This window comes from Cebus imitator, unplaced genomic scaffold (assembly GCF_001604975.1).
Source record: "Cebus imitator isolate Cc_AM_T3 unplaced genomic scaffold, Cebus_imitator-1.0 Scaffold1, whole genome shotgun sequence".
NCBI lineage: Eukaryota > Metazoa > Chordata > Mammalia > Primates > Cebidae > Cebus > Cebus imitator.
This window is the reverse complement of record NW_016107316.1, coordinates 12274114-12297477: the sequence shown is the minus strand read 5'-3', so window position 1 is coordinate 12297477 and position 23364 is coordinate 12274114. Positions and strand designations below refer to the sequence as shown.

General features: G+C 36.7%; 1 protein-coding gene across 4 annotated transcripts in view; it reads left to right on the top strand.

Moving 5' to 3' along the window:
• The window catches only part of LDAH (lipid droplet associated hydrolase), a 133981-nt gene that overhangs the window by 71355 nt on the left and 39262 nt on the right, over nt 1-23364 (top strand). For all 4 annotated transcript variants that reach the window (XM_017526551.2, XM_017526537.2, XM_017526557.2 and 1 more), the window contains exon 5: nt 6202-6436. In XM_017526551.2, the coding sequence (XP_017382040.1) occupies nt 6202-6436 (235 nt within the window). The remainder of the gene's footprint in view (nt 1-6201; nt 6437-23364) is intronic.

The window sequence follows — 23364 nt, the reverse complement described above, 5'->3', positions numbered from 1 at the left end:
TCTCAGTGTTTCTGAATTGAAACTAACCAAAACAAAGTGGTTTCCGTCAGATTTCAAGATGAGGAGAACAGCATTTTGCATTCAAAATAAGTGCAGATATTATAAAATGATAAAAGCTTGAGAAGAATGGGCTATAGGAAGATACTGAAGCTAAGTTGTAGATGTTTGTGCAGTTATAAGTTATGTAAAGGTCTCGGCAAATATGCAAACATTCCTTATAATTAACAACCCTGACATGAAGATTAAACTTGTGAAATGGCTTTGTTTTTTTTTTTTTTCACATTCAAGTAATTAAAGTGTAGAAAAATATCTGCCCCAGGAGGCCTGAATATAATTCACATGAATGGAAAATGGCAAAAGTGGTTAGTTTCTTGAGTACCATCCTAACTGAAACATACTAAAATGGCATAATTGTGTTTCAGTAATCAGTAGTTGAAAGACCTCATGCTTTACTTCTTAGGATATAGGTTTAATTATTTCTGGAGCTAAATGATTTGAGACACTTGTAAAGATTAGCCCATATCTAACAATAATAGTAGTAATTGGTTCAACCTAAGAAAATTGCCTCCAGACGATAATGATTACAAAGAACTTATTTTATATGTAAGTATATAATGTATATAACAGTTAATGGCATGAGCTCAGAAGTCATCCTGCTTGAATTCATATCTCATCTTTGTCACTTTGTGGCCAAACCTCAGTTTTCTCTTCAATGGAATAAGGGAACTTCATAAGGTTTTTATGTGTATTAAATGAAAGAATATATATGAAGTGCATAAGTGTAATACCGAGAAAATAGTCAGCTATCACTACTACTGTTAATCTAAGTACTTACCTGCGAGGCATATTATCTTTCTGACATACAAAGTTTTTAAGACAGTGTAGAAAAATCTCAAAAAGCAACCTCTTGATTAAAATATAATGGCATTTGCAGTTTATAAACTGCGTACTTATTAAATAAGCTGACTAGGCTTGTGTTTCCAGTGTGATCCTAAGGAGAGGAACACATGGCCATATGGGGGAGGAGATAAATTAAACTAGGATTACTTCTAGACCTGTGTTTTGACAGCTAGCAGCTTTATCTTTGAAGGCTGTCTGGTTTACATTGCATATTGCCTAAGACATGCCTTACAAATGTTGCAATCATATAAAAAGAGAAACTGTGTACTATGTTCTTTGGTTTTCTGCTTGTATACTGGGGGAGCACGCTGCCATTACTGCATCAGGTGGGTGATACTAATAAATAAATAGGCAGAGTGGCAGTAATAATGTTCTTTTGAAGATGTTGAAGTACTACTTGTCATGGCTTCATTTAGTCATAACACATAGGCATCATTGCTGCTCTCCCAGAAAAGTGGTTGCATCTGCAGTTAGCTATGTAAACAGGACAGGTGAAGTATTTGAAGGATTTTTAAGATTTACTGGTTTTTTTTAAAGCCTGTTTAATGAAACAGATTGCACACAATCCACACCTGAGCACCATACTTACATGTAGCCATAGCTCAAATTGTTTCTTAGCTTCTTTTCTGAAAAATTATTGACAGTAATAACAATAAATTCCAGAAAAATAAGCATCAGAATACTTTCTCTGACCCCCAAAAATGTATCCAGTATAAAAAGTCCCAGTGTGCATATTTACTTTCCTGTACTGTTCAAGAAAACATAGTTGTGCTTCATTATCAAAAGTTGATTCTGGTAGATATCAAAAGAGAATGTGAAATATGCAAAAATGTTTTCTTAGGATAGAATGAATTGGCTAACATGGGAGTTCTTTTTTTCAATGAGATAGTAACATAAGAAAATGTTTTGTCATGTACACAGATTTGGAAACCTTCACCGCACAGCTGTGTTATTACATTAGGCATACTTCCTTTACCTGGGTGATTTTTTTTAACCAATATGAAGAATGAAAGAAATTTTTATTACTGTGACTTATCCTATCAAATTTGGACTATAAATTTCATTGAAATTATCATTATGAGATCTAGGAAAAGTTTCACCCAGCAGGTAATAATTGTTGTTCTCCAAAGGCAAGAGAGGAAAACCAGTCTCATCAACTATTAGTTGTGATGAAGTCTTTGGTCTTCTTATATTTTTACAAGGCAATGATGCATTCAGTGTATATATTAGAACTTCCTTATTGTTTTGGTCCATTTCCACGATTTCAGAGTACATTTTAATCCTCAATTTGTTATTGATATAGATCAACCAAGTATAACCCTGTGGTTGCTTATATAGTTTTAGAGTTTCCCTTACATACAGTTTTCCTTAACCTGGGTCACAGTAAAGGATCATTTATAAAAGTAATGGATTGTTTCCTGTTTCTGCCAGCTGATTTGATTCAATATGAAGTTCCCTATGTACTATGGGTTACATAACTAGTATGGAATCTGTGGTACATTCTTCTTTTAGTTTGGTATTAACTGAATTAACCATTTATATTCTCTAAATCATTGAGGACGTTTTTTAATAAACACTTGAACTGTTCTCTTCTTCACACACCCTGCTCCAGCAATACTGTTCACCTGGCTCTTACTCAAACACACCACATTAGCTCTCCGTGGCCTCTGCTCATGCTCTTCTCTCTTACCCCCCAAAAAAACTTACTTTTCTAAGCACCTCTTAGCTCACTCCCTTTGCATAATGTCACCTTTCATCAAAGCCATCCCTAAACACCTCATTTAAAACTGTACCACAACCCCTAGCAATTCTAGTCCTCTTACTATTTTATCTGCCCCCTTATAGGACTTGTGACTTCCTACCATTATACATATTTTATTCATTTATTATTTATTGCTTAAATTGTTATAATCATTTATTATGGCTAATTAACATACATATTAAACTCAGGCATTTAGTTGATTAGCTATTAGCCTCAATTACATTTTGTTTTTTAATTTATATTTTAAATTGACAACTAGAAAGTGTATAGATTAAGTACAATACGGTGCTTGGAAACAGGCATATATTGTAGAATGACTAAATCAAGCTGAGTAACTTATGCAGTACCTTACATGCTAATCTTTTTTTGTGGTAAGAACACTTGAAATCTATTCTACTGTCTTAGCAATTTAAAAATGGGCAAAGGACTTGTATAGACATTTCTTCAAAAAAAAAATTACAGATGACTAACAGGTATATGAAAAGGTGCTCAACATCACTAATTATCAGAGAAATGCAAATAAAAATCACAATGATATATCACCTAACTCCTATTAGGATGTCTGCTAGAAAAACAAAATGTAACAAGTGTTGACAAGGATACAGAAAAATAGAAATCTTTGTACACCTTGTACACTGTTGCAAGAGCATTGGTAGAACTACTTTGGAAATTCTTTGTAATTATCTGCTAAAGATGAAAACACTCATACTATGTGACCCAGTATTTCTACTTTGAAGTGATATAGCCAACAGAAATACATGCACCAAAAGACATGTACAAAAATGTTTCCAGTTTCCAGTTCTGCATGTAGGGAGCTTAGAAGTTGCTACTCCAACCCTAACAAGTAAACCATTGAGCAAACTGAGAAATTACCTCTTATTGGACCCAGGATAGGGGAGGACACAGGGAAACCACTGTCCCCAAAAGACTAGAGAGACAGACTGGTACATACTGAGAGTCACAGCTTACTAGGGCATACAGTCACAAATAGAAATCCCACAGGAAGCAGTGCCATGGTAGAAAAACCTGAACTGTAATTGACGAATTACAGGAGGTTCAGTGTGAACAACGCTGAAAGTTAAAAACTCCAGGGGGACCCAGTCATGGGGAAACCCCACTATTTTGTTAGACTTACCTACATGAGCTCAATTAGATTCTCATAGTAAATATTGCAGAAAAATCCCTGTGTACTTCTGGCAGCAGAACCATTTTGAAATATGCCAGAGCACTGTACTCTTCTTAATAAGGTTTGCCGCCAGGAGAAATTAGTTAGCTAAATCCTAACCTGGTGGGGTATTATTAGAGCCTGACTCCATGGAAGGGAAATACCTAACTCTTGTCAACTTTAACCTTCTGCATCAGAGAAGGGAAATACTAAACTCCAGACAGCTCTAGCCGTCCTGTCCTACCAAAGAGGGGAGAAGAATACTGAGGAAACACTTACAAGTTTTCCTTAGAAAACTTGTAAGGACCGGAAACAAATGCTTAGTAAAAGACTGAGACTTAATCAGAGGATGATAGAATGTCTCACCTCCCCTTTACCCCACCTATCTACTATATTACTAAAAGCTGATTTGCAGAAGTTCCTTTTACCTAGTATATCATATCCAGCTACCAAGAAAAAATTACAAGGCATACCAAAAGGCAAATAATACAATCTGAGGAGACTAGAGCAAGCTTCAGACCCAGATATGTAGGGATTCTGAATTATCAGATGAGGAATTTAAATCCACCGTGATTAATATACTAATGGCTGTGATAGATAAAGAAGGCAGCATGCAAGAATAGGTGGACGCTGTAAAAGAGAGATAGAAATACTAAGGCAAAAGCAAAGAGAAATGGTAGAGAGTAAAAACATTGTAAAATAAAGAATGCCTTTGTTAGGCTTATCAGTAGATTGAACATGGCTAAAGAAAGAGTCTCTGAGCCTGAGAATATCTCAAACATAAACCTCCAAAACTGAAAAGCAAAGAAAACAAAGACTGGGAAGAGAGAAAAAAAAAATATCTAAGGACTGTGGGACAACTATAAAAGGTGTAACATATGCATAAGGGGCATACTAGATGGAAGTTATGATATAATCATACGATGTGATATAGTCATACAATGGGAGATCATACCGCAAGGATAATGAATAAGCTATTGCTATACACATCAACATGAATGAATCTTCTAGGCATAATATTGAGTGAAAGAGATAAAACCACAAAAGTATACTATATGATTGCATTTATATAAAGTTCATCAACAGGCAGAAATCAGCTGTATTATTAAGAGATGGTAAGTATTAATTTAAAACAAGATAAGGAAGTGATTAAAATATTAAGAGATGACAAGTATAGATATAAAGACAAGGTTACCTAAGATGGGAGCAGAAGAAGGACCTGTGATTAGAAGATGCACATGCAGAGCTTCTGGCAGTGTTTATTTCTTGACCCACTTAGCTGTTCACATTAAAATTATTGTTATATTGGACATTTTGTTTTATACAGTTTTTATGTGTTATACTTAATTTAAAATATGGTTAAAAAACTATTGTGTCCATTCTCATTTCCTACACTACAATCTGTTAACATTATTGCTCTATTTCACTTTTACTCTGTTAATAGGGATTGTGCTTAACTATTTTGACTTTTCTGATCCCCATTAAATTACTTTTATATATGAGTGTCGAAAATAATGATTTTTTTTCCCAGCTGAAGCTGGAAAAAATACTAACATGGCAAACAATGTAGATTTAAATGGTTTTAGTGATTCTTTTCTACTACAATATTATTGAAATATATTTTCTGATGAAATGAGTTGAAATGCTATTTTTGTCCTTAAACATTTTCCCACATAGATGTAGATTCCTAGCTTCCCTTGTACCTGGCCCTCACTTGATTCAGGTTGAATCAGTTGTGAGAAGCACATCTGGTCCTGTTAAAGATTATCTTTGGTAATATTAAGGAATAGAAGAGCTTTTCAAAAGTGAACTATCTTCAAATATAATCAGTAAAAGATGCTGATAGAAATAGGGCCTCTCTCCCTCTCTCTCTTTCCCTTTTTTTAAAGAGGGTGGTCTTGAACTCCTTGCCTCAAGCTGTCCTCCCACCTCAGCCTCTCTTCCCTCCCAAGTGCTGGGAATTTAGGCATGACCCCCCACACCCAGCCAAAATTGAGTCTTTTATATGGCTGTACTTTGTTCTGATATCATTAGTCAATCAAATTGATATAATTGCTAAAATGCTATATTAGTTCCGACTTTCAACAGCCCTTCAAAGGAATTGCAAATTGCTAATACAATCTAAGAGTTATTTAGGAATCTGATTCCTTCCCACCCTTCAAATTAACTCCAGTGTCTCAAGGGACATCCTTATATCCTACTCAGACTAGTTGTAGGCTGAGAGGGTGGTGAATAGTGAGTGGTTCTTCTCAGTCTGAACAGATCTCTAGTCATTCTAAAACCCAGTCATTTGCCATTACTGTATAGAAGAAACCATAAGTAATGGACTAGTCCTTAAGAAAACCTCTCATCAAAGTATGCTTCTTTATTGTAGGTAATCCGTGCCTTTCTTCTCTGTCCAACGATTGAACGAATGTCTGAGTCACCCAATGGCAGAATTGCCACTCCACTTTTGTGCTGGTTTCGATATGTTCTCTATGCTACTGGCTACTTATTATTTAAACCATGTCCTGAGAAAATGAAGTCCTTCCTAATCAGAAGGGGCCTTCAACTAATGAACCTGGAGAATGAATTTTCGCCATTGAATTTATTAGAACCATTCTGCCTTGGTAAGCACAGATTTTAAAATGTATATGTTTATTCTTGTATCACAAAGTGTTTACACAATACTCTCTGACAGTGGACAAATACCAAACAAGCAATTATGTATTAGTTGTTTTTCTCTTCCAAAAGTTTAAAACTAGAAATAAATAAAATTAGAAATAGAATGAGGGAATGTTTACATGAGAAATTAGACAGAAAAGTCTCATCAAGCTTTAATTTTACCTTATGTTTCTGATTCTTCACTCTAGCTGCAAGATGGCAAGAAATACTTCTTCTGCACATAGTACATATGGAGTCCTTACAGGAATCCTGGGTGTGCCTGTTAGCTCAGTGGGAGTACTTTGCAAAAAAACAGCAAAAGGACACAAAGCCTAATATTCTTGTAGAGTTAATAGGTTGTTTTTAATTTTCCTTCTTTAAATGTTTTGGGAGAATTTAAATTATAAAAGTAACAAATAGTTGTCATAGTAATATATTTTAATACTGGATGCTTTGCTGATTGTATTTTATGAATATGCTAGGAAATGTTTTTGTTACTTTACTTTTTGGCTTCAAAAGTTGTTTTAAAATGTAATTTATCTTTTTAGATTATACTATTTTATACTGTATTTATAAATGACTTTCATAATAAAGTAAACCTAGTTTCTTAATCTATAAGGTGGGGATAACAATACCCCATACTTCAAAAGGTTATTCTAGTGTTAAATGTGATAAAATATGTAAAGCTTCTATCTAGTGATTTATTTATAACAGACCTCCAATGTACAATATAACAGTTTCAACAGCAGCTAATGGCACTTTCTAAGGTTTTACCTGTGGTCCTCAGAAGAACTAATAAGGTTTAATATTGCTGTTGTTCCCATTTTAGATGAAGTAACTGAGGTACAAAGAAGTTACATGACTGCCCAAAGTCATACTGCTAGTGTGTAGTGTTTAAACCCAGGCATTCTGCTGCTGTATTGCATTTCCTTTCACTGTAGCTGCTGCTGTTGTCTTTTTGCCCTAGTTAATGATAACAGCAGGACTCCTGAATGAAGTTTTCTATGCTCAGCTATAGTAAGAATGCTGTAAGGTCACATGCATAACGAACTAGAAACAAGTTAACAGCCCTGCCTGTCCAATTGTACAGTGGCAGTTCTTATGGGAGGTGTTTTTCTAAATATGTAGCAAGAAGCAGTTCTCACAAATACAAGGTTCAGTATATTTGTCGTATCTATAGATCTTTTCTGTTTCCATTTGCCCCCCAATTTCCATTATTTAATGTAGCCTTAGCACAGTGGTCAAAAAAGACGCGATAGGAAGAGGGGAAGCAAGGCTTAGGACAGTCTTAGAAATTGCCAGAGGCTGAGTTGGAAATATCCCTGAAAGACCATTTGCTGCAACTCCTCATCTCTCCACCATATTGTTACAGTAAAGGGTCCCAATCCATACCCCACGAGAGGGTTCTTGAATCTCGCGCCAGAAGGAATTCAGGGCGAGTCTGCAGTGCAAAGCAAAACCAAGTTTATTAAGTAAAGTGGTGAAAGAATAGCTACTTCATAGACAGAATAGAACATTCCTAAAATTAAGAGGAGGAGCGCATCCACCCTAGATATAGTGCTTGTATGTATGGGAAGATGCGCTCTGCTACAAGGGTTTGTGATAAAGGATTAATTTTTGTAATTACTGTATTTTGCAAGAATTTGTATTATTATCTGTAAAGCAAAATTAGGAATGCCTTTGTTCTCCAGATATCGGGATATCTGGACACTCCCAAGTCTGGGTCTGTTTTAGTAAACATTATTAGTTTGTTCCCCTAACCGTAAACATCTAGAGGCTAGGAATGCCTTACTTTCTGAGAACACAGCCCAGCAAGTCTCAGCCTTATTTTCCTAGCCCACACTCAAAATGAAGTCTCTCTGGTTCAAACACCTCTGACAGTATTGAGGAACAGATGCCTACTGGTGGTGAAAATGGTACTGAAAGGAAGTCAGAAACCTCAACTCTCATTTTGGTTCTGCCCTAGACTCACTCTGTGGCTTCAGTTTTTCCCCTCTTTGGTTTTCAGTTGTTGATCTAATCAGGAGTTAGGGCCAGTCTACCTTTGGAAATTACCTGAGACCAAATGGAATCAACATTTGAAATTCTGGCAAGTGTATGTAAAATTCTCCACATATGCTTTGATAAGATCATTTTACTTCCCTTTACAGTTTTGTTTGTCCCGCCCAGTACCCTTCACCCCACCCACTGCCGCCCTGTTGCTTTTAGCCATTTCTTTTTGCCTTATAGAATGGATTTTAAAAAGCCTTCTTCAGTTAGGGATTCCATTTTCTTCTTGGGAATTCTGCTTCCAGGAAGTTGGAGTAAATGGCTTTTTACTGTTTCTCCTGCTAAGTACTAAAACCCTAGATGTTATCTATAAAAATTCTGCTTCCAGGAAGATGGAGTAAATGGACTTTCTACTGTTTCTCCTGCTAAATACCCTAGATGTTATCTATAAAACAACATCAAGAAGACTGTACAAGGTAGAGAACAGAAAGCAGGCTATGTAGGGACTTTGGGATCCAAGGAACAAACATGGTGGTGAGTTCGCCGGGTTTTCTTTTTAACGCATATATCCTAGATGTGGAGCCAGCAACCCAGAAAAACCAAAGAGTAGACACTTTTAAAGGCCCCCACAGAAGCCTACTCTCTCTAGCCCAAAGACCAGGAAAGGAGCAACATTTTATAGAGTAGGAAAAAATAGTCTTCTCCCTACCTTGTATACTTCTTAGTTGGGGCAGATCTTTGTTACAAAAGACAGATTAACAAGAAAAATATATAAATTTATTAACATTTATACTTCAAATGTACATGGGAGATACCCAGAGAAAAGAATAAATCTCAGAGAGGTGGCTTCTGAGTTCAGACTTAAATCATCTTCAACTAAAACAAAGGAGGTCAGTAATGGGAGGTGACCAAGAAAAGCACTGCACACAAGACAAGAGTTTGTTTTACAGATTAAGTTGGTGCCCTTTGCATTAACAATAGAGTCCTTGGTTATTTAAAGTCATCCTTCATGGTACAGAGAGGAAGACACTCATACTAATGGAAATGTCCTTTATAGATGTGAATTTCCCTTTAAAAAGGGAACTTCTCCATTTTTAGATTTTCTCCTGTATCTCCAATTTCTCAAAATACTCAGTTTAAAATAATCCTTTTGCCCAAGAGGCATCTTTAGGGATGGCATACTTCGGCCCCCTGCAGTCATTTTGCGACAGTGTATTCTGGTCTTCAATACTTCCTTTCTTTATTATTATTATTATTATTATATGTTTTTTGAGACAGAGTCTCACTCTGTCACCCAGGCTGGAGTACAGTGGCTAAATCTCAGCTCACTGCAACCTCCACCTCCCAGGCTCGAGCAATTCTCCTGCCTCAGCCTCCCAAGTAGCTGGAACTACAGGTGGCCGCCACCACTGCCAGCTAATTTTTGTATTTTTAGTAGAGACAGGGTTTCAACATGTTGGCCAGGCTGGTCTCAAACTCCTGACCTCAGGTGATCCACCTGACCTGGCCTCCCAAAATGCTGGGATTACAGGCGGGAACCACCACACCTGGACTCTGGTCTTTAATACTTTTTAAAAGAAACCTTTAGACAGTAACTGCTGTACTCTACTCCAGCCATCTCCAGTCATGCCCACAAAGGTTGCGTGGACTTTACCCTCTCCCCAGCAGTGATGAAGCACCCCTTTCTTTCCTTGCTCTAGGATACTGTCCCAGAAGAGGCTGAGTAGACAGCAAAGACTTTCATTACTGCCCTGCAGTAATGGAGCCACCATCACCACTACCCCCATGATATCGGTAAAGGTTCATGTGGGGAGAAGTAGCAAGGGACTCCCACTTGTCCTAGGCAAGAGGGTAACAGTGGAAGCCTAGTAGGGAGTCAGAATTTCTACCCATGCCCAGCAGCTATGAGGAGCCCCTTTATCCCTTGGGTGTCAACAGAAGTCAAATGGGTAACTTACGGAATTTCTACCCCTGCCCAGCAGCTGTAAGGAGCCGCTTCAGCCCTTGGGTATCAACAGGAGTCAAATGGGTAACTTAGACTCTATCCTATGTGGCCATAATGAAAAAACAGCTAAAACGTAAAGTTTAAATAAGATCCAGAGTCTCATAACATAATATTCAAACTGTCCATGTTTTAGTTGAAAATCACTTGTCTAACAAAGTCTCAACTTGACTGGAAAAAAAAAAAAGTCCCAGCTACTCAAGAGGCTGAGGCAGGAGAATCACTTGAACCCAGGAGGCAGAGGTTGCAGTGAACTGAGATCGTGCCATTGCACTCCAGCCTGGGTGACAGAGCAAGACTCCATCTTGCGGGGGAATATCAATGCCAACATCAAAATGACAGATATTAGAATTACCTGACAAAGACTTTAAAGCAGCCATTATAAAAATTCTTTAATGATCAATAATAAACATGTTTGAAACTAAGAAGATGATAGAAGAATCTCAGGAAAGAGAAGTTTAAAAAAAACTGAATGGAAATTTTAGAACAAATTTAAAATCTCAATGAATGGACCCAATAATAAAATAAGGGGACAAGGAAAGAATCAGTGAATGTGAGATTAGATCAGTAGAAATTACCCAACAGAGAGAAAATAGACTGAAAAGGGGAAAAAACTGAACAGAACCTCAGGGACCTGCTAGATTACAACAAAACATCTAACATTTGTGATAACACAAGTCCTACAAATAGAGAGTAGGTCTGAAATAGTACTAAAAAAAAATTGGTTAAAAACTCCCAAATTTTGCAAAAGATATGAACTTACAGATTCAAGAAGCTGAGCAAATTTAAAACAGAATAAATCCGAAGAAATCTACACTAAAACACATCATAACCAAGCTTTTGAAAACTAAAACAAAGAAAATGTCTTGAAAGAAGCCAGAACGAAATGATGCATTATTCATGGAAGAAAGTCTATTTGAAGGACAGCTGGTTTTTCATCAGAATCCATGGAAACCTGAAGGAAATGACAAAATACGAAATGAAAATAGATATCAATCCAAAATTCTATACCTAGCAAAAATATCTTTTAGGAAAGAAGGGGAAATTTAGCATTCTCAAATGATGGAAAACTTAAAGAATTTGTCATCATTAGATTTATCCTAAAAGTATAACTGCAGGAAGTTCTCTCAACAGATAGGAAATGATAAAAGAGGGACTCTGGGAACGTCAAAAAGAAAGAACCATGGAACAAGTTTAAATGTGGACAAATGCAACTTTCTTTATCTCTTGAGATTTCTAAATTATGTTTAACAGTTAAAACAAAAATTATAGCACTGTCTCTTACGGTTCTAAATGTACACAAAGGAAATATTTAAGGCAACGATTTTATAAATGGGGGAGGGTACAAGGACATAATGGCAAGTAAGGTTTCTATACTTTACTTGAACTGTAAGATGTAACCATGTGTAGATGGTAATAAGTCACATGTATCTGTAATGTAGTACCTAGAACAGTCATTCAAAAGAGATACTCAAAATCACCATGGATAGATCAAGATGGAATTCTATATTTAGTAGCACATTGATTGGAAGACCAGAAAAAGAACTCGGAGACATACATGACAGAGAACAAACAGAAAATAAATAATAAAATGATTGTCCATTATTATATTCAATGTAAATGATTTAAATACACAATTAAAAGAAATTGGCAGGGTAGATTAGAAAATATGACTCAATTATATACTGTCCTTGAAAATCTTAGTTTAAATGTAAGTAGCTTGAAAGCAAAAGGATAGGAAAAGATATATTATGCAAACATTTATAAGCAAAAGAAACCAGGAATAGCTTTATTAATATTAATAAAGTAGATTTCAGTGCAAAGAAAATTACCTAATAGACATTTATAGAACACTCCACCCAAACAGAATTGATATCAACATGTTAATATCGTTGAAACAGTAGAGTATGTTCAGTGACCACAATGGAATCAAACTAGAAATCAATAACAGAATAACAAAAGTTAGATCTTTAAATACTTGGAAAGTAGACCACACACTTCTAAATAACTCATGGTCAAAAAATGGAATTACAAAGAAATTTAAATAATACTACATGTAAATAATAAAACTATGGCTCACAGCTGTAATCCTAGCACTTTGGGAGTCTCAGGTGGGAGGATCACTTGAGCCCAGGAGTTCTAGACCAGCCAGGGCAACACAGTGAGACCCTGTCTCTAGAAAAAATTTAAAAATTGGCCAGGCACAATGGCTCATGCATGTAATCCCAGCACTTTGGGAGACTAAGCTAGGCAGGTCACTTGCATCCAGGAGTTCAAGACCAGCCTGGGCATCTCTACTAAAAATACAAAAATTTGCTGGGGATGGTGGTGCACACCTTTAGTCCTAGCTACTTAGGGGTCTGAACCAGGAGGATTGCTTGAGCCCAGGAAGTTAAGGCTGCAGTGAGCTGAGATTGTGCCACTGCACTCCAGCTTGGGTGACAAAGTGAGATCCTGTCTCAAAAAAAAAAATTAGCCAGGCATGGAGGTGCATGCCTGTAGTCTCAGCCTCTTGGGCAGGCTAAGATGGAAGGATCACTTGAGCCCAGGAGGCCAAGGGTGCAGTAAGCCATGATCATGCCACTGCACTCCAGCCTGGGTGACACAGCAAGAGCCTGTCTCAAAAAAAATAATAATATTATTAATAATAAAACTGGATTAAAATGAAAATATAGCACATTAAAATTTGTGGGACAGAGCTAGAACAGTGATAAGACAAAAATGTATGCTTTATGTTAGAAATGATTACATTAGAAAAGGAGAAAATTTTAAATCAGTAACCTAAGCTTCAACCTCAAGAACCTAGAACAAGAAGAGCAAAATAAACCCAAAAGGAGGAAAAGGAAAGAAATAACAAGAATAGAAATTAGGGCTAGAAGCAGTGGCTCATATCTGAAATGCCAGCACTTTGGAATGCTGAAGCAGTAGGTTTGCTTAAGGCCAAGGGTTCAAGACCAGACTATGCAACATAGTGAGACCCTGTCTCTACTCAATAAATAAATAAATAAATAAACACTGAAAACAGAAAAACAGTAGAGAAAAATCAATGAAACAAAAAGCGGCTACTTTGAACGAGTAATAAAATTGACAAACCCCTACCAAGACTGACAAAGAAAAAACAGGTGAAGACACAAATTACCAATATCAGAAATGAAATAGAAGATATCACTATAGAGCCTGCACACATCAAAAGGATAATAAAGGCTACTGTGAACAATTCTACACATATAAATTTGACAACTGGGATGAAATAGACCAATTATTCAAATGTGGACACTTTACCACAACTCATCCAAGATGAAATAGGTCATTTGAAGAGCCCTATAACTTTGAAGGAAATTCAATTTGTAATTTTAAAACTTCCAAAAATCACATTTGCAGGCCGAGATTATTTCACTGGAGAATGATACCAAATGTTTAAAGAAATATTAACACAATTCTACCCATATTTTAATAGAAAATAAGAGGGAACACATCTCAATTTATTTTTTGAAGCTAGTATTATCTTAATATCAAAACCAGAGAAAAACAATACAAAAATACTACAGGCCAGTATCCTCTATGAGTATAGAGACAAACATCTCTAATAAAATATTAGCAAGTAAAATTCAGCAATACATAAAAATAATTATATACTATTCTATTACCAAATATGGTGTATTCCAGGGATGCAAGGCTAGTGTAATATTCAAAAATCCATTAATATAATCTAACATATTAACAGGCTAAGGAAAATAAACCACATGATTCTATCAACTGATGCAGGAAAAAAAAAAAAAGTATTTTGAATGCTTTTCTTCTAAGACTAGAAACAAGACAAAGGTATCTGCCCTCAGCACTTTTATTCAATGTAGTGCTGGAAGGTCTAGTTAGTCCTGTAAGGCAAGGCAAGGAAATGAAAGATAGACAGATCAGAAGGGAAGAAATTAATCTCTTGTTTGTATGGCATGATTGTCTATAGAGAATATCCCAAGGATGGTTCTGTGGCTCTGCCAGAGAATAAAAACACATCAAATTATTTTTTAAAAAACTAAAAGAAAAAAAGGACAATCGTAAGGAATGTACCAAAAACAAACTTGGAGAATTAGTACAAGTGCAACAAGGTCACAGGATACAAGATAAGCACAAGTCAATATTATTTGCATACACTAGCAATAAAAGCCAAAATTTAAAATATACTACCTTTTTTAGCCAGTCAGAAAAATGCTTACACATAAATTTAGAAAAACATATATAGAATTATATGCTGAAAATGGTGACTATTGATAAAGAAACAAAAGAAGACCTAAGTAAATGGAGAGACATACCATGTTCATGGATTGGAAGACTCAGCATAGTAAAGATGCATTAGTCCATTCTCATACTGGGTAATTTATAAAGAAAGAGATTTAATTGGCTCACAGTTACACAGGCTGAACAGGAAGCATGAGAGCATCCACTTCTTCAGAGGCCCCAGGTAGCTTTTACTCATGGCAGAAGGCAAAGTGGGAGCAGTTATATAACATGGCAGGAGCAGAACTGAGAGAGAGCAGTGGGGGAGGTGCTACACACTTTAAACAACCAGATCTCAAGATAACTCATTCACTATTGCTGTAATAGCACCAAGAGCAATCGTGTTAAATCATGAGAAACCATCCCCATGATTCAGTTACCTCCCACTAGGTCCTACCTCCAACATTGGGGATTACACTTGGGATATAAGATTAGGGTGAGGACACAAATCCAAACCATATCAGATGTTGGTTCTTCATAAATTGGTATGCATATTGAACATAATTGCTATCAAAATCCAAGCAAGGTTTTTTTTTGTAGCTATTGACATGATTATTCTAAAAGGTATCTGGAAAGGCAAGGAATAAGAATTAGCAATACAGTTTTGTAAAAGAAGGATAAAGTGAAAGGAGTGAGTCTTTCTGGTTGCAAGATTTATTATATAATTACAGTAATCAAAACTTTATAATATTGGTGATGGGATTGATACATAGATCAATAGAACAGAGAAAAGAACCTAGAAATAGACCCATACAAATATGCCCAACTGATTTTTGACAAGAGGGCAAAAGCAATTTGATGAAAGAGAAGTTGCCATTTCAACAATGTTGCTGGAGCACCTGGCTCTCCTTAGGCCAAAAGAAAAAACAGAAGAAAGAAAGGAAGGAAATGAACCTCGACCTAAACCCTAAACCTTACACCTTATAAAAAAGTTAACTCTAAATGAGTCATGGATCTAAATATAAATCTTAATCCTTTTAGAAAAAAGGGAGAAAATATGCAGGATCAGGATCTAGGACAAGGTAAAGACTAGCTGGGTGTGATCACAGTGAGATACCATTACACACCTATCAGAATGGCAAAAAAAAAAAAAAAATAGCAACCACAAATGCTGGTAAGAATACGGAGAAACTGGATCACTCATACATTGCTGCTGTTAATGTAAAATGGTACATCAACTCTGGAAAGCAGCTTGGCAGTTAAAAATCTAAGCATGTAGCTACCCTGTGAACCAGCAGTAATACTCCTAGGCATTCATCCCTTATATATGAAAACTGGTATGAATGTTTATTGCAGTTTTATTCATAGTAGCCAAAAAATGGGAACAACCCCGAGGTATTTTCAGTGGGTAAATTATTAAACAAACTGGTAAAGCCATTCCATGGAATGCTACTTGATAATAAAAAGGAACCGACTTTTAATACACACAGCAACCTGTATCAATCTGCAGAGAATTATGCTTAGTGAAAAAAAGCAATCCGTAAGAGTTACATACTGTATAATTCCATTTATATAGCATTCTTGAAATGATAACATTATAAAAATGAAGAACAGATTAGTGGTTGCCAGGAGTTAAAAATGAAGCGGGGGCAAAGAGGGAAATGGGCACAATTATTAAAAAAAAAACAAGAGAGATTATTATGCTAATGAAATTATTTTGTATCTTGTCTGTATCAATGTCAATATCCAGGTTGTAGACCAGGTATGGTGGCTCATGCCTGTAATCCCAACACTTGAGAGGCAAAGGCAAGAGGATCACTTGAAGCCAGGAATTTAAAAGCAGCATGGACAGCATAGCAATACCCTGTCTCTACACAAATTAAAGATAAAAATTTAGCTAGACATGGTGGCACATGCCTGTAGTTCTGGCTAGTTGGGAAGTTGAGGTAGGAGGATCGCTTAAGCCCAGGAGTTAAAGTTACAGTAAGCTATGATTGCACCAATTCACTTCAGTCTGGGCAACAGAGGAAGACCCTGTCTGTTTAAAAAATATGTATACATATCCTGTCTATAACATTATACTGTGGTTTTGCAAGGTATGACCACGGGAGAAACTGGATAAAAGGTACATGGATTTCTCTATATTATTTATTATACCTGCATGTAAATCCACAACGATCTTAAAATAAAAGTCGAATTAAAACCAAAAAGCATTCTCCAGCTAGAGGCACCACTTTCCTTTCTGGAATAGGTGTTCTCTTTATCCTGACTGCCTGAATTAGGTGCTCCTTGTCCTTGAGACATTGAGAAGGCTGAGGATCCAGAGCCCCAGGGCTGAGGACACTATTAGATATGGAGCTGTACTTATGCCACTTTAGAAATATTGTCTAAACCCAAATCAGGACATGGGATATAAGTTTTATACAGTTATATATGTATAGATGTAAAATTATATATGAAATTTGTAAATTATATGAAAAGTCTAGCTATGACAAATTATTCTTAACAATATGTTTACTGAATACATGGTATGTCACATATATAATCAGGTGTTTAATGTTTTTAATTAAAACAGGAAATTATGTAAAGTATTTTCCACTTTTTCTGCATTAGAGTTATACTTCAGGAGAAGTAGGCTTCAAAAGCTGCATTTGAAAGAAAGGGTTCTTCCTTTTAGTTGCAATAATTGACCTCCTGCTGCATCTTCCAGGAGACCCAAGTACAGGCAGCAGGGAGCAAGACAGTTTAGGCACAAAACATATTTCCCTTCCCAATCCAAGGCAACCAGATTTTACACTACATTGTTGCTTGAGGAACCCTGAGCTTCCTTTCTCTCACAACCATAGTAGAGTTATTATTGTGCAAAATAGATTTTGTAAATCAGACTGAACGTTCAGCTACATTTCTTCATCTCTGTTCTAAACAACAAACTATCAAACAAACTTTTGGAGCACAGCCCTCCTATTCTTACATCCTTTCCTTTCTGATCTTTTAATCCCTTGGCTCCAATCTGGCCTTCTGATATCCAAATAACTGCTACTTCAGTGGTCTCTGATTTTTGATTTTCCCATAACCTACCCAGTCTGTGTAACCTTGAGTAAAGGAAAATGAGGCAAGAGTTACCTGTCCTCTTTCTTCTTTGGGTTATTGGTTCATTCCCTACTTGGGTATGTAGTTCATTTCCTAGTAGTGACTCTAGGCTGATCATTAACTAAACATCTCAGATATCCTAGCCAGCCCCTTCCCTCTAGATCCCCAGTACCACCCCTGCCTCCTCTTGCAATAACCATCACAGAAGCTGCCTTTGCCGAGGCTTGCCCTCGCCATGGTGATTCCTAGTACCTTGCTTCCCACAAACAGAAGGTCCCAACTGAGAAAGAACAACACTCAACAGAAGACCCTAACTTTGGGAGATTATTAGTGGGCTCTGCTAGAGCTTACAAACTCCATGAATAGTCAACGTAACCAACGTTCATACCAGCTACTCAAATTGGCATAATTTTCATGGTTACGTGAAGCGAGGGGTTATCAAGGGAAAAGAAGATCAGGTCAGAGATCATTCCCAGCTGGGAATCTGGTCCAGCTGGATATTTCCCGCGGCCCCCACAGACCTGTTTCTCTGTGGCTTGACTGTCATCCAGACGACGACCTTTTAACCTGCCAGCATGCCTTTTAGGAGGCCTTGCGGTGTTTGCACATTATGTAATGTCTGTGCTTCAGTAGAAATCTTACGGAAACAAATGGAGGAAGTTTGCTAGTCCAAGCAGTGGATAATAAATCCTGCCCTATCTAGATAGAAACTGGTTTTCTGTATCCTTTAGTTTATACACACATTTTTTTTGTTGTTGTTGTAAGCTCTGAAAAATTCGAGGAACCAAAATATTCAAGTATTTCAAATCCTGCTGCCCTTTTGGCAAAGATGATACATCTTTTCCTGTAGGCTTGAGCTCTGTGGCATTAGCGTTCTTCTCCAGTATGCATGAGTGAAATGTCATTTCCTATGCAGCATTCAGAGAAGAGTAGCCCTGCTTCAGTTAGCATACATGATAAACTTTACCACAGTGTTCATCAATGTCATTTTGTTAACTAGGTTGCTTTAAATGTTATTTTTAAAGAACATATATGGATTTTTTTCTTCAGTTTTAATTTTGGAAAGTTTGCTACTGTTTTCTTTAGATGTTCTTCCACTTCATGCAAAATAGGCTTTTCACTGAGACACCTAAATTGGATTTTCTGATCAAAGCTAAAAGGAAATATGTCTTATTTCAGCAGTACAACAGGTCAAAATAATTAACTTTTAAAAATATTCTTGGGTCTTTTCGTTAGGCCAAATTGATATTTTAATTCCTTTCAGTTACTTAACTAGAAAAATAGCATAAAGACATAGGGAAATTTCTGGTAGATTGCATTATGTTGTTGAATATATTCTTGTAAAAGAAAATTTCATAATTTTTTCTTTCCTTAATCAATATGGAATTATTTTTTTAAGATAGTTACAGTGTTAAAAAAAATGAACTATTTAATGAGATGACAACATAAGCAGATGCATCACTAAAGAATCACAAATTTCTTCTCAGAATGTTAATCCCAAAATAATTTTTGAATAAGACAAAACCAGACTCTCGTGTTACCAATTCTCTCACTTAAATGACCAGCTTGTGAAAATCTGTTTAGAAACCCAACTCTGGCTTTTATTTATTTATTTATTTTTATTAGAGACNGGGTCTTGCTATATTGGCCAAGCTAGTCTCAAACTCCAGGCCTCCAGCAGTCCTCCCACTTTGGCTTCCCGCAGTGCTGAGGTTACAGGTGTGAGCTATTGTGCCTGGCCCCAACTGTAGCTTTTAATGATTCACGGAAGTATAACTTAAACTTTGGGAATGAAGGAAAAGGTTTTTTTGGGGGGTTTTTTCGGTCAGTATTAGGATTTAGGACAAAAGGTGATTAGTGTAGTACTAGGATATAACCTGTGGATTAGAAGTAAATAGCCCAGTGAATATCTTACTATTTTTTCTAAAGAAATTTTTGTATTTTAAAATTAAAATACAAATTTTTAAATTTTAAAAAGTCAGTTTAAAAATCACATTTTTAAAAAAATCATACAACACTTCCACTTGTTTTTCACTTTGGTGAACTCAGTGTCACTTAGATAAAATTATCTGTTTGCAGACTATGATGATCATAATGACCACAGTCCTGACTTATAGAGAAACACATAATAAACTGTGTTGACTAGGAAACATTTCTCCAACATTTTAGAATGGAAGAATTATTTTTTTAGGTCTAGTCTTCACTTTGTTATAACTTGGCACCACTAGAAAGGTGGAAAACAACCTGGAAATAAATAAACTACTGAAGAATGTTGCCTTGTAAGAAAACTTCAGCTGGGTTTCTAAGACTATCTGGTCCTACTTAACCTTTTGACAAACCCTGCTGGTATAGCCTTTCTGAGTATCCAGCCTTACTCTGCCTACGGCTCCTTTGGCATGCGAGGCTGCTCATGTCTCTAGAATCTTCTAATCTCAGAGCCTGTCCTGAACCTCAAATTCTGCTACCACACAGCCCTGCTTGCCTTGAACCTTCCTAACTTCCCTACACTCAGCACACCTCTCCAGCCTCAGGAATAGTCAGAAGATGTGCTAGGAGGGGCTTTCCTGAGAAAGGCTCTTTTTCAGTCAGCTCCTACCCTACCTCTTCCAGGCAAGCCCTGGTTGTGTGAAGATATAGCATGATGCCACCTTCTCCCCCACTCAGTTACCAGAGCCTGATAAGCAGTTAAGCACGTCAACCCCTGTGCTGTGACCAAAAACACCCAGAATATTCAAAGGCCCTATACTATTCACTTTTATCAGCTGGAATTGAGTTTGACTGCAGATAGCAAAAAACCAAATTACAGTGTCCTAAACAGATAGGGACCTATTTTTCTCATGTGCCAAGAAATCCAGGCATAGGCAGTCCAGAGGTAAATAACATCTCAGCAGTGCCAACAGGGACATGGACCCTATGTTTCTAGTCTGTTTTCCTTCGCATGTCACAAAAACCTTTATCCTTGTGCTCATCATCTCAGGATCACATCATGGCTCCTGCAACTCTAGGCATCATGTCTAACATTCAGACAGAAAGAAAGGGGAAGGGAAGAAAGGCAAAAGGCCTACTCATGATTAGGCTTTGGCTTACTTAAAAAGATAATGTCCTCCCCAGGAACTTTTACATTAGTAGCCAAAATATCCTTTACTGTAAGGAATAGAGAAAAGCCATATGTTTTGATTTCCCCATGTCTCAGTAGAGGCAGTCAAGGGAAATGAAAAGTTTTGTTGGCTTTTGGGTAGTTACATTGTATCTACTACATCCCCACTGCAAGATGATCTTGAGAGTCAACATCCATGGACTTAATCACAGAATAGGCCACCTACCAAACACTGAGGTCAGTCCACCATAACTGAAATGCGTCGTTGCCATGTTCCTGCAGAATGCCTTCTGGTGTTGTAACGCCTTGGCAAGATAAGCTCACACTGAGATCTACAGTTTATTTCTTAATTGTAATGGGTCTTCTTCAAATCTTATCTTAATAAGTACAATTGCATCTCCCAAGATTATTATATTGTTTATTTTAAAGGGAGTTTTTAAATGTTTGGCATTTCACCTGTATTAATGGGCTTACTAATGTCTATTCTCCCCAGCCACCCCCCATCATGGAAGTGAATCTACCAAAGCCTTGTTCTAACATGTCGAGCCTTGTAATGATACTTTAAGAAACTAATTTTTCCTTGTAAACATCACGGTAGATTTTATATATGTATAATCTGTCAGCACTTTTAAAGGAGATCAAAGTGACTAGAAGTAGTATCTCAGTCAGCACAGACCAGAAGTAAAAATCACATTTATATTTCAGTGTATATACCCACAGTGGTTGATTTCCTACCTCCCAAATTCACCTGTCCTAGTGAAACAATGGCCACCTCCTGTAATTCCCCTTACTTCTGTACCAACAAGTCTCTCTCCTCAATAACGGCAAAGCCAAACTGGGGCATTCTAGCATGAATCATACTAGTGGTACTAGGCCACATGCCACCAAAACAGCAGGACAATTTGGCTTGCCACCTTGTGGTCCTACTTTAGAAAACTATGCATGCATCACCTTCCATTTTGTCATTAGTTGCGGTTTAAATTGCCTCCTCATTGTCTCTGGCTGCTATGACTAGTGTGTATGTGGCCTAGTGTCTGGCTAGTCCTAACGGGAGCTCTCAGACTTGTACTCTGCCTTCAATTATTCATCTCACTTTTATACCAGTACCTGCCAGCTTGGCTTATCAGTGTCAGTGTGCTTCAGCCCCTAGATCTGGCCTCCATCATGATGTCAGCTCTTGGACACTTCAAATAAGGCAGTAGCCTTTTCCTCCTCACCCTGTTTTCCAAAACACTAGCTAAGTAACTTTCTCTGTCAGTCTCTTCCCATTTATTTAACAATCCTTCCTTACTGATATCTGCCGCGAGCTAAGTGTTCAGATAAGCACTGGAGAGAATAGTTAATGAAATATAGTTCCTGCCTGTAAATTACTTACAGTGAGGTAGGAGAGAAAAAATATGAAGAATCTTAATATATCATAGTAAGGGCTACCATAAATCAGATACAAGGTATGGATGGTAATGAGAAAGGAGAGATCAGTTCTATTAATACCTAGATAAGTAATAGAGGAGAAGATGAATGAATTTGGACTTGAAGAAGAGCTGGGAGTTTTTCAGACAGACAAAATGGCACCAGGATAGGCAATTAGAAGGCAGCCTTCAGTTATGGATTATGTGTACTTGGAGAATTGGGTGATAACATTTGACCTGTGAGATGAATTCCCTGTTGGTCTTTCAGCTTTAGCCCTCACTCAGCGATTTCAAACCTTTTAACCAGTCTAAATTAAGGTCCTGTAGTAATATTCGGAGACTAAGCAAATCTTAGAAAATAATGTTAGTAAACAAGGTTAGAGTCTTCAGTGAGTCTTTTTTATGCCTGTATTAAGATTTGTAATGGAGCAAAAAAATAAAGAATTAACATTCTTCCAAATCATTCCCTTTTCTTCATGTTTTTGTTTCCATTACTACTGCTACTAGACATTTCCTTCACTGTAGTACTTGAAACTCTGAGTTCTGCTGGATTTCCAGGAATGCTGTTGACAATCATTGCCAAGAGAAATGTGTTTTCCACTTAGGAAATTACATTTCTATTTGGTATTATTATTTCTGACCACTATGTTGTATTATGAGCATTTCTGAGGAATGACAAAGATGGCTTCCTTGGAGCAATTACTGGAAAAGAAGCCGATGTTCTATTTTAAAAAAAAAAAAAAAAAAAAAAAAAAGTATACTTAGATGGGAAATTACCAAGAAAAAATAAGGGTAGAAATAAAGGTGGAATGGAGTACATTCCCTGATGAAAAAATTTACTTTCAGAAATAAGACTCCTTACAAATTATTTGAATTTTTAAGTTCTTTTTTAAGAATGATAAAAAGTACTTAAAATATAAATGTATCCCTTCATGAATTATCACAAAACAAACTTCCATTAACTACCACCCACTCAAGAATAACCACTGCCAGAGTCTCAGAAGACTCCCTTCTGTTTCTGCCCATCTCACGTACTCCATTTTCCCAAATGTAACTACTAACATCTAGATGTGCCTGGTTTTCAACTTTAAATAA